Below are 12759 nucleotides of genomic sequence, written 5' to 3'. Positions count from 1 at the left end.
GCTATGTGTTGCTCTGTATCCCTTTCTCTATGAATTTGTCTAAATTTCTTCCTTTGTAAGAGATGAGAGTAGGACTAGATGAACTTTAAGTTTACTCACAATTCAAAACCCCATGATAGGATTGTTAACCATGGCTTTCAATCATTTAGGTTTTGTTTTTGTAGTATCAGTTCCAGGTTACCTTTCTTCAGACATGTAAGCTTCTAGGACAAACCCACTTATAGTACATAGTATATACTTAGAAGCTGAAAATTAATTTGAATTTTGGCAAAATGTAAATATAAAATAGAAATAATGAAGTTACATATTGCAGTATAATTCAAAATATAAATAATCCTTTAGAATGGTAAAATGGATAAAATATTAAATTTGGGTTCTGACACCTGGAAGATTCAGTTAAGCCACATCACTTCTATGATCTTTATCTGTATGCTTTCTCTCTTCTTTTGTTAACATAAAACAGAATCTGTCAATAAGAACAGAACCTCAGTATTGAGGACCAAGATGAATCCCAAGAAATAATACTTACCGAGAAAGAATAATAGCACCCCGATTAACTCCTGCCCAACTTTTCAATTTTTTGACACCAACATGTTCTACCAATGTTTTGGCAAAAGAACCTATGACAGATATAAAATTAGTCAGTAAACTTTAGCAAAGGAAAAATCTACAATGATGTGTCAGCAATAAAGTCTTAGATACTTTCAGTATGAAATGGGCTCTGGGCTGCCTTTCAAAATAATTACTATTTAATATTGTTAACTTTTTGGTCTATATCTTTCAACTCTCAAGTGGTATTTAGGATAATTAAAACAGTCACAATGAAGTATACCAAACATTCACAAACATGAAAAAAGGCCACATGTGCATTTTTGAGGGTATTGTTTAATGGTCTGATACAGGATAAAGAATTACCAATTAAGTATTTATTAGGTGACTACTGTATAGCAGGCACTTTTGCTAGGTTCTGAAAATTCCAATACAAAAAATGAACAATTCCTATTCACAAATATCCTACATTTTAATGACAGAAATAATTACATTATACAGAAAAGAGTGAAAAAATACAAATAAACAAAAAATAGCTAATACAAGATTGTTTGGGAGGGAAGGCACTTGTAGTTGGGGGGACTGAGGGAGTTATACATTGTAAAAGCACAGACACACAAAATAGAAGGTTATGTATGAGGAAAATAAAAAAGGCCAGTTTGTGTGGATCTCAAAAGTTAAACAGGGAAGGTAATTTCTAATCAGAATAGAAAAGATAGTTAAGATCAGCTTGTAAAGGGCTTTAAGAGCTAAAGAGAGTTTATGTTTTATCCCTAATGTAGTTAGAAACCCTTATGGTTGATCAGATTTTCACTGGCTTAATATAAGATGAATGAAGATATATTCTGATAGGAAATCGACCTAAACATGCCTCTAACTCATTTGATATACTATATTGCTTTGGTAGTACTTCAGAATTTACTGACATAAACATCAGCTTAAAATTTAAAATGTGCTAATCCTAAAAACATAAGGTATAGATGAGTTGGAAATTGCCGAGTTTCAAAACAATCCCTAAGAAAAATCCAAATTCTATAACTTACCTTCTCTTCCATTTTCTTTCATTTTTTCATCTTGTTCTACTAACCATTTCAGAACTAGATGTCCAGCTGGATGTTCTGCCAAGTGGAGCTATGAAGAAATCAAAGTTATTAATGTAAGTGATTTTCTTCCATGATGTAGCATGTAGCTCAGCATTAATTACTTAGATTCTTAGATAAAAACAATGTAGAATAAAATAAGGGAGTGTTCGTGTTTGGATTCTTATGTAGATATAACTATACCTATAATGATTTTCATATTACCAGCTGTGTTATTTAAAGACAGCATGACTTTCAGAAGGTAGTTATGAACTTAAAACTACACTAATACATGTTCTAAAATATTCTTGCTGTTTCTGTAAGAACCATTTTACAATAACATTTTAGAATTACATTGACAGCCAACAAACATATTGCTAAGCACCCATTAATTGCCAGATACTATTCCAAATGCTGGGAACACAAAGAAAGGAAAAAGATAGTTCTTGATCTCAAGGAGCTCAGACACTTATAGGGGAGACAACATGCAAAACAACTATGTATGGTCAAGCTATATACTAGATAAACTGGAAGAAATATGGCAATCAAGAAGGATTAAGAAAGAGGAGTTTCCTGTAGGTGGTTTGTTTTTAGCTGGGACTTGAATGAATCAAGGCAAGTCAGCAGGTAAAGATATGGAAAGAGAGCGCTCCAGGACTGAGGGACAGCTAGAGAAAATGCCTGGAATAGATTGATGGGTTTGGGGAAGGGAAAGGATGGTGGTGGTGGTGGTGGTGGTGGGTTTTGAGAAGAAAGGGAGAGAGAAGAGAGGCCTTTGTGTGCAAGGAGGTCAGTGTTAATGAATCCCAGAATATACATGGAGGGTACAGGGTATAAGCCAAGATTGGAAAAGCTGGAGGAGGACTCTGAAGACCAAACAGAAGATTCTATAAGAATATTTATTTAGCAAGATCACTTTAGAGACAACTAAGTGGAAGATGAATTGTAGTGGGGAGAAACTTGTGTCCAATTGGTGTGTGACCAATCTGCAGACTACTGCAACAATCTAGGTACAAGGGTAGTCGTGAAAGCCTGCACCAAGACGGTGTCAGTATCAGAAAGAAGGAGGTGTGAGATGTTACAAATGAAGGTTATGATTTATTATGTTAAATTCTGCTTCATGTGTGATGTTTAATTAAAAAAAAAATCTTTAAAAGTAATTTATCTCATTATGTTGATCTAAGAAGATTCAGGCTTTTTAAAATCAAGCAAGTCTCTTCTATTTGTTTCATAATTTGATGTATTACCTCTCCATCCTTCCCACCAGGAATCATTTCAGGAGCAGCTAATTTGGCAATGGTATCCATAACGGGTTGAACATCTCCAATAGCAGATCCCAGAACATTAACAACAAAAACACACGTTGATTTGTCTGTCATCAATTTCTGGACATGCTCTTGCATATAGTTTAACAGGGCTGGGGAAATAGACTCCAAGAGTTCTTTACGGCGGATTATATTATCTTTCTTACTGTTAAAAGAGAGAGCAAAGGAGAGATGATGGTCCTGTTGTCACAGAAATTTGCTGTAGGTAAAAACATTGAAAAGAATTCCAATGACACCAGTTGTTTCAGAGCTTACAACCCTGCTTAGACATAACAATCTAAGTAAATGTTAGCATGTTTTAGGATCCTGGAACTTTATAGGCTCTTAAAAAAAAAAAAGGTTATGAATCTTCCTCCTATCAGTTCATCAAAGCCCAATTTTATACAATCAATACCTTCCCTTTTGTTTTTCTTTTTGAGCCTTAAAAAACAAACTTCTCTAGCTACCTGAAATGTCTGGCACACATTTCCTCAATTTATACTGCCTTTATTTTTCCTGAATGCTAAGAGGAAGATTTAAGAAGAGGCTAGCTTGTCCAACCTCCTCATTTCATACATAAGAAACATAGGTTCAGAGAAGTTAAATGACTTGAACAATATTTGAATCCAAACCTCCTGACTTCAAATCTGATGTACGCTGATGCTCAGGGAGTGTGTTTCTGCAAACAGAACTACATAAGGTAAGGATTTGAGAAAATAAAATGGACTGGTAGCACAAAGATAAATATTTCCATTTATTCTTACATCATATTTGTCTCAAGATAAATAACTTAATTTAACGAAGCTGGATTATGAATTTCCTGTTTAAGTACATCACTTAATCTTTCCAAACCTCAGTTTCCACAACTGTAAAGTGAGGGAGTTGGAAGTCCCTTCTAATTTTCAACTTAAGATGTGTCTGTGCATAGTTCTTTGTACTATTAACATAAAATTTTGGTGGAGGATAGGGAGATAAAATCTTTCCAAAGGAATAAGGTATAATATTGTGAAAATTGGAACTCATAAAATTAGATGGTAAGGGGAAATATTTGTAATTAGGCCTGTTTTCTTGGAATCATTTTGATTTAGAAAATGTAGTTTTCCCGACTCTCTTAAGTGTTGTCAAAAGCACAGTTATCATTAAAACATTTTACAAATTGAAAGATCCAACAGTTATTAAACATCTTTTAAGTGCAAAGTGTCATGTTGTATTCTAAGAGAGATATTGAGAAAGGATTACTTCAGTCTATATAAATTAAGGAAAACTTTGAACTGAGGAAGGAATTCAACAGGTAGAGATAATGGATAATAAGCAATAGTTAGGTTTTCTGAATACATTTGGAATTCAATCAAAAGAATAAAAGGGAAAACTGAGCAAGAGACACATCTATTCTACAGAATACTATATACAAAAGGCATGCCACCTAAATATTTACTTTTCTTCCATAAAAACATTAAGAATCCCTTCAACAGTTTAAAGGTGAAACTATACATATATAATTCCAGAGGAAAACTGATATGCATACTTCAGTTCACCAAAAATAAACAAACAAATAAATAAATAAATAAAATAAATCTGGACAACACAGGTAAAAAGAAAAAAATAATTCAGACTCTTCTTTGGGCTCTAAATATAGAAAATGTTACTGAAATTACCTATGTGCATTTCCATCACCCTTCTGTAAAACTTCAATGATCTCAGGTACAAGATGGGCAGGATCTCTAGGGCTCAGTAAATACAACAGAACTTTCCTTCCATATTTGTTGTTCACTATATTCGACAGGGAGTTGATGATTTCCTATATACATAAACAATCAAATCAAATTAAAATCAATTTGTTTGAGTTTTGAATATATAATTGAACATGTGATTTTAACAGTGAAAGGAAGTAAATATAAGTTTATTTTCTCATTAGGTATTTATGCTTCTAAGGTCTTTCTCCCTAAATCATAAATAAATACCTGAAACAAAGCCAGGATCCCCTACTTATCTCCTATGTAAAGAATATTAAAAGTCAATTCATTTGAAGTTTATTTAAGAACCCAAAAGAATTTTTCTAAATTTATGGAATAATCTCCACTCTCCATGACCACTGTTTAAATTACAATTAAGGATACGACGTGCTTGGATTATTGAAGGGATATTGTTAATTTGTAGCTGCATTTAAATTTAGCAATAGGCAGTGGAGAATAACTTTTCCTAGAACTTGGTTACTGAGATACATGCAATAGGATATTATAAAAAAATTCTTACCAAAATAACGAATAGATAAAAGTTTGTAAAATTAGGATGTTTGTCATGACTTAGTCTGTTTGTAGTAAGGGAAAAAAACTTTAAAAGTGAAAAATTTAGTCATACTCTACTGAATACTCAATCACCAAGAGAAGAAACATTTTTGACCGCCTCATTCAAGATTCAAAAATCTTTCTAGTTTAATTAACAGTAATTGTCAAAAGCAAAGGAAATCTTTCTCTGCATCCCACTCAAAAGTAAATTATGTGCCTTTAAGAATAGAAAGAAAATCCTCCAAAACTTAATGTTTTCTAACAGAAAAGTTAAAGGTTTCTTTTAGAAAAAAATATCTACTATCTCCTACAATAAAAGTAAGATGAATTAAGTGTACTCTTTATTTTTTCCATCATATTTAGTAAATGTGAAAACCAATCAAGTTAAATTAATTCACTGAGATACTAAAAAAAGCTCCTACATTAAGAAATAAGAAAAAATAACAAGTTGAAAATAATGGCATTTCTCAATGGTGAAATGGATTAAGTATTAGTTCAATTTTAAATCCTATGATGTCAACATTCAGGCTACTTAAAACTATCATACTACCTTCATGTAAAATTGTAAGGGGAGGATGATAGCTTTGCTAAACTTCAAAATTTATAAAGCATTTGACAATTCTTTTTTTTCTTCAATCTTCATATACGTTAGAAGGTATCACATTTTACAATCAAGATTATATTTCCATGCAACAAAGCTCAAGGGTCAGAATTTTCTTTAATCAAAATTGATTTTAAATCTGGCTTCACTTAATCTCTATTTGCCTGTCTGTACATGTCTGTAAAATGGAGACAATAATAGCACCTAACTCAGGGTTATTATGAGGATCAAATGAGATGATAATTATAAAAGTGCTTAGCATGGTACCTGGCACATAATAAGTGCTATATAAATGTCAGTGATACTGATGATGCTGATGATTTGGTCACATAGAAAATATTGGAGGGATAAATCTAAAATCAGAACTTTCAATTTAAAATATGTTCCTCCATGTATACATATATTGTATTTAACTTATACTTTTAACATATTTAACATGTATTGGTCAACCTGCCATCTGGGGGAAGGGGTGGGAGGAAGGAGGAGAAAAGTTGGAACAGAAGTTTTGCAATTGTCAATGCTGCAAAATTACCCATGCATATATCTTGTAAATAAAAAGCTGTAATTTAAAAAAAAAAATCAAGAAAGAAAAGAAAATGTTCCTCTTTGATATACGACTTTATCTTCTTTTAAGGAAAAAGTATTCAAAATAATGTACAAACATCAGGGGATCATTAAGTATTTTAAATGATAATAGGGTCTGTGTTCAGTAGACATATAACAGCTACTTGGAGAGTTAAGCATAGTACTTGATACATAGTAGAGTCTTTAAAAATTTTATTTATTTAAAGATTGGTTTAAGCATCTGAAAACTATTTGTGGCTGACAGATTTGGTATATTTTCCCATTTGATTTTTAACCAATTCATGTGAAAAGAGACACTAGTATTTTTGTATATGAATAATTAAAAAAGGGACAGATTTACAAATCTTGGGTCATTTCTACATATTCCAAGAGCCATAGTATTTTTCCTAAGTAATCTTTTTTTGAGAGAAAAATTCTTATGGTAATAATTACTAAGACACAGTAAGCCCATGTTGACAAAAATTTTTATAGTAACATTTTTGAAACTAAGAAGGTGCTCTTTACTTTGGGAATGACTATATGAATGTTATAGAATATTATAGTGCCTTAAGGAATGATACAAGAGATTACTTCATAGAACCTGGAACATTTGTATGAACTAATAGAAAATTAGAAGAACAATGTATACAACTGCAATAATGTGAAGAAAAACTATTTTGAAAGACTTAAATGCAGCAACCAATGCAATAACTAAAGATTCCCGAGGACTTATGATAAAACAAACATACTCATTAATTTCTTGACAAAGAGGTGATAGATTCAAAATGTGGAAGAAGAAATAACATTTTGGACCTAATGCAGGAAATTTGTTTTGCTTCATTATACATATTAGATCGTATAGTGGATAAGGCAATAGATATTGAATTGGGAAGACCTGAGTTCAAATATGGCCATATATATTTCCTAGTAATACACCCAAGTCACTTCACCTGACCTATAGCTGTTTCAGTTTTTTCACCTGTAATATGGAGATGATGACAGCACCTATTGCCCAGAGTTGTAGTGAAGAAAAAGATGAGATAGTATTTGCAAAGCATTTTGTACATTTTGTACATTTGTACACAGCTCTATAAAAATGCTAGCCACTAACATAATTGTTGCAATTATTATAAAAGCTGTTTTCTCTTTTTTTTCAATTGAGAGAGAAGTAAAGCTGAGAGGGCATGTAGAGATAGGGGACTTATACTTCAAAAAACAAAGCAAGAGAAGGACCACTAAATTTTTTAAGGCATAAAATGGCCAGAAATAGAAAATGCATGAAAGTTACATATTAAATTAATTATATATTTAAAAACAAAAGTTGTATATATTATAGAATTTCTGTTTAATGTATAATCTTTCTCTGTCCTACTGTATAATAATATGCTTTTATTTGGTATTTGTTAAATTCAGAATTTAAAATTGTATGTGGATCTGTAGCCAAATAATATTCAAATGTTAACAAGTTTTTTTTTTTAATGGTAAGGAACGCAAGTCTAGAATAATGATACCAAAAACTGGGGAAAAGGGTCCTTAAAATATTTCTCAATCATATACATGAAAAGAAAGATAAGCTATATGGGGAAGCTGTGAATGTATATGTAAACCTTTCTTGTGTTCTATATGGAAATGTGCATTTTTGAAGGAATATTTGTTCCCTTAAGAATATAAACTTAAAAAGACTCACCGACATAACTATTTGTTTCATAAGCTTAGTATCATCCACACAATCAAATGCTGCCAGCAAAACTAAATGAGAATATTCACCCTGTAAAAATAAAAAATTAATAAAGGTTAAAAATACATTTTCCTACTTAGTCCATCTATTAGTACATTTTATAAAAATCATTAATGATGACAATCTATGTCATCTATCTAGCATACAGCAAGCAGTTAAATTGGATCAAATGAATGGCCAGGCCTAAATAATTACTTTCTGCAGGCAATATTAATAGGACCATAGATTTATAGTTGGTAGGGACCCTAGAAGTCATTTAATCCAGTTACTCCCACACCTTGCAGATAAGTAACTTTGCTGAAGGTCATGTTAGCAGCAAGTGGCAGAGCATGGATTTAAGTTGAAATCTTCTGGTTTTCCATTTTCCATTCCAATTTCATAATTTTCCATTGTATCATTGTGTTAAAACACTTCTAGTCAACTATTAAAAGGACATTTCTAACAGTGACAGCACCCCCTCTGCTAATTAATGAAATAAGTTCCCTGAATTATGTATGAAGTATAACTTTAAAGCAGTGAGAATGAAAATGTGTCTCCTTAAATGTAGGCACCATAAAGATAGGGATTCTCCTGAGCTCTCCTCTGAACAACTTTAAATATGCCTTAAAACAGATTTTAGATTTAGCTTTTTTTTTCATAATTTTCTTGCATTACTCTTTTTCCTAATTTTCTTCTACTTCTATTATGATTTTAATGCTCATTTTTGAGTTCTTCTCCAAGTTCTTTCTGGGATGGAGACCACTTCCAGTTGTTCTTTGGTGTTTTGACATAGTTGTCCTCTTCCGAGGACAATTTCCCTATTACTATAGTTGTTTTCTACAGTCAGATTCTTTTTTTGCTCATCTTTTTGGGCCTTTTCCCTTTAAATTTGATTACTCCATTGTCTCAGGTTTCATGTGCATGAATATTTACCCCATGCTGCACTCAGAGTGCACCTGCGGTCCACAGGGGACTCTCATATCTGGCATTGTAATAAGGGGATGGAGTTGGGGGTGGCTAGTGCTGGTGGAGGTCTGGCAGCATACCTGGTGCCAAGCTGGATCCTATTGCTAGTTACAATGCATTTTTGCATTTCCCTGGGGCTACATTGAAGCATTTAATGGTCTGGCTGCTGGCTACTGCCTGTGTGCTTGAGATTATGCTGAAGTATGCAGTGGTTCTTGGACCCCGAGTCTGCTATGCTGAGGCACACGGGAGTGGGGTGAGGGAGATGCCTGCTATTGGTGCTTGCTGCTCCATCACAGGGAATCAGGATCTCCCACTCGTTTGCTGAAATGGGCTGCTGACTTGTTGGGCCACTTCCTGTCCTGAACTGCATTCCTCCTTTACCCAAGACAGACCTTTCTTGTTGATTTTTTAAGGTAAAAGATTGTTTCATTCTTTTTGCTGGTTCTGCTGTTACAGGATTCTTTCTTTTAAAAACTGTTGACTCTCACGTCTAGAATCTCTCTGTCAGTGATTCTCTTTCCTTCTGAAATGTCTTTCTTAATAGTTCTCTAAAATCTCAATCCTAGTTTGACCTTCTCGTAAGTGATGATTATCCCAAGAGTCATGCAGGCTAGATCTCCAAACTACACATTTGGCACATGAAGAAGAGTTCAGGAGTCATAATCCCATTTGAAAACATTTCCTGTTCATTTATGAGGTCTTGTGCCACATTGGAGCCTTGAGAGATGGCTGTAATGATGACAATCTCATTCCCTTCTTGATTTGATTACTCAAGTTCACAATCTTAAGCCATTTATGCTTAACAGAATATTCTAATAAAGCTGGCTATCTGATTTGCTAGCCCATAGCAAATGAGCAAGTAGAAACTGTTATCACTGTGAATCAACAAAATTTACTATGGAGACATAAGAAGCCTAAAAGGCAGACATAAGTCAGAATGGTTTTGGCCCATATACTATCGAAGAAAACAGCTATGTTCCTTAATTATACCTGAAGGCAATAACATTGTGGTGTTCAGCATAAAGCTATAGCTAATGCTCATTTATTTTTTTCTTTTCTTTTTTCAAAACATATGCATAATTTTTTTTTTAAATATCTAGTGCTCATTTATAATGATGATTCTGCGTCAATAAAGATATATGCTTTACTAAAGAAAACTGAGAAGTGTGATTGACAGATCTTGGAAACAAACATTTCTACCAAAAAAGGCAAAATTGGAAAAGGTTTTTTGCTTAAAGAAATGTCTCAATCAACAGCAAAAACTTTTATTATCAGGAAAGGCATTTTATATATTAAGACTGAAATTTCATATAGTTTTGAAAAGCCAAATAAACTCTCTTTTAAGGATTTGTCTTGCAATAACACAGGTTAAGATCCTGATCAAACTGAAGGTAGTTTCTAATGTATGAGATGGTACTGGAAAATCTCATTTTTATGTGGTGGTGGTGGTGATATTTCCTTCTTACTTCTGCTTCTATGGATTATTATTCTTTTTTAGGGCTGATTCAAGTGCTACACTTCCAATTCCCTAGTGAGTTTTTTCCTCCTCCTCAAGTTGTCATAAATTTATTTCTGTACATGTTTTATGCCCTAACAGAATGTGAACCCCTTGAAAATAGGGATAACTCCTTTTTTATCTTTGTACTCCAGCCTCTGGCACAGTTCATTGAATTGAGGAGATTCATAATGTTATAGAAGGTAAGCACTAAATAGCATCCATCTTAACCAGAGAAAAGATGAAAATCAACACTAAAGTGGGAGGATAAAAGTAACAACTCCAATTTGATATATTAAAAAATTAATGATTTTTAAAAAAGTAAACAGCTTAGATACGAGTTTTAACTAACATAATTCAATTATCTCTCAGAGCCTTAGGCAACTTTAAATAGTGCCAATCTGCAGGAATAGAAGATGCTTCTTCATCAGTAGCTACACTAATGAAATTTCAAGAGGAAGATTATGAGTATGGTATAGTCACACAAAACAGTAAAGAATGGAAAAAGCTTGATATAAAATCCAATTAAGGGAGATTTTGTATAGACATTAAAGGTAACAATAAAATAATGGAAGCATGGACATCATTTACATAACAATATTTACATCATCTTATTAAATTTATCATATTGAAACATTTATAATATTTATAATATTATTTGAAAATCTGTCATATTTCTAATTGAATTATTTGTAAAATGCTTAGTATAATATCTATTACATTGTAGACATTTAACAAATATTTATTTTTCCTTGTTAGTTGATTTTAAAAAAGTATTTACATAAATCTCCCATCTCCTATCCCTCCCCTTTGCCTCCTGCCATGGGTGAAATTATATTCAGACCAAAAAATATAAATATTTCTTAAAACTAAGCATGCATCCCAAATTGTGACTGTACATGTACACATGATTCATAATTACAAATAGGATTTATTTTAAGCAAATCCTAGAAAAACAATCTTTAATCTGCTGTAATCAGAAATGCATTTAAGTTTTATTTTACTTACACTGGCTACTTTTTCAACATAAGTCTTCATTGTTTTAATAATAACTTTTCTGTCCTATAAAAACAAAAATCCTTCAGTAAATATAATTAATGAAACAGTAATTTTTCCAATGTACATTATTAAATCTCATTTACTGATTTTTCATAACATATTAATATAAATATTTCTAACAAAGATGATGCCTGTACATTTGCACATTGAAGTCAGAAACACCTGGATTCAGAAAAATAAAGTTAAAATTCACAGGAAGATGAGGCAGGGCTGCCAGTTACCAGCCTATCAGGCAAAAAAATCTTTATTTTAGGTATTTCTAAAATTTGAAAATGTGAAAAAAAAAATTAACAAGAATTCCAAAACATTCAAGCTACTCTAAAACCATTTTTTGGAGCTAGCCAAAATGTTTCAAGAAGTATAGAAATAATTCTAAATTGAGTGTAATTGTCTAAGTATAGATAAAAGGAAATGAATATAAGGCTTCTTTGCTTGGTTCTCTTTGTAGTACATGGCTCACTGTCCTAAATGATGAAGATTGGCTATCAACATCAAGTCTGACCTACCATTATTTCAACTATAATTACTCTTCTGCACCCTAACACTTTTCTTCAGGTTATGTTTAGCTTAGAGATTATGAGACTATGAACTGGAGTGTTACTTTACTGTAAAGAAACTAACAACTAATTATATGTCCAAATACAAACCCAAAAGGCAAAAAAATTCTCTGGAATAATACAGGTAAAATCCAATGTTGAAGTAAATTACTGGGTCCCAAATTTATAAATAATTAGAATTAAATAATGCACGAGATAGTTAACTGTTTATCAGCTGCCGCTGATTAAAACAATATAGCATAATGTACATGCTAACATACATTATAAGACATAAAAAGACAAAACTGGTTTCATAAAACTACTTTGAATTTGTAGAATACTTCTCTCATTCTGGGCATCCTTGAAACTGTAAAACTAATTGTTATGATCAAACAGCATGAATTTTATCTTGGCTTTCCCCCTCTTTTCTGTTGCATAAAAATGCTCTCCTTGATTCACAACTATAATGCTAAGCATAAAAATTATTTTCTATAATTTTCTTGAAATATTTTCATAAAAAGCATATATGAACCAAACTTTTTTTTTTTTTAATGAAACATTGACAGACAGTGATATTTTCATCGGGCAACTGTCTTGTAGG

At 32.2% G+C, this 12759-nt stretch overlaps 1 protein-coding gene across 2 annotated transcripts in view; it reads right to left on the bottom strand.

Moving 5' to 3' along the window:
* Positions 1-12759, bottom strand: part of PUM3 (pumilio RNA binding family member 3) — a 33091-nt gene that overhangs the window by 1863 nt on the left and 18469 nt on the right. For both annotated transcript variants that reach the window (XM_051988004.1, XM_051988013.1), the window contains exons 12-17: positions 11572-11625; positions 8070-8150; positions 4588-4730; positions 2876-3098; positions 1593-1680; positions 530-620 (exon numbers count right to left, since the gene is read on the bottom strand). In XM_051988004.1, coding sequence (XP_051843964.1) covers positions 530-620; positions 1593-1680; positions 2876-3098; positions 4588-4730; positions 8070-8150; positions 11572-11625 — 680 coding nt within the window. The remainder of the gene's footprint in view (positions 1-529; positions 621-1592; positions 1681-2875; positions 3099-4587; positions 4731-8069; positions 8151-11571; positions 11626-12759) is intronic.

Source organism: Antechinus flavipes, chromosome 1 (assembly GCF_016432865.1).
Source record: "Antechinus flavipes isolate AdamAnt ecotype Samford, QLD, Australia chromosome 1, AdamAnt_v2, whole genome shotgun sequence".
Classification (NCBI taxonomy): Eukaryota; Metazoa; Chordata; class Mammalia; order Dasyuromorphia; family Dasyuridae; genus Antechinus; species Antechinus flavipes.
Note: the sequence above shows the minus strand (reverse complement) of the source record. Positions and strands in the feature narration are given on the sequence as shown.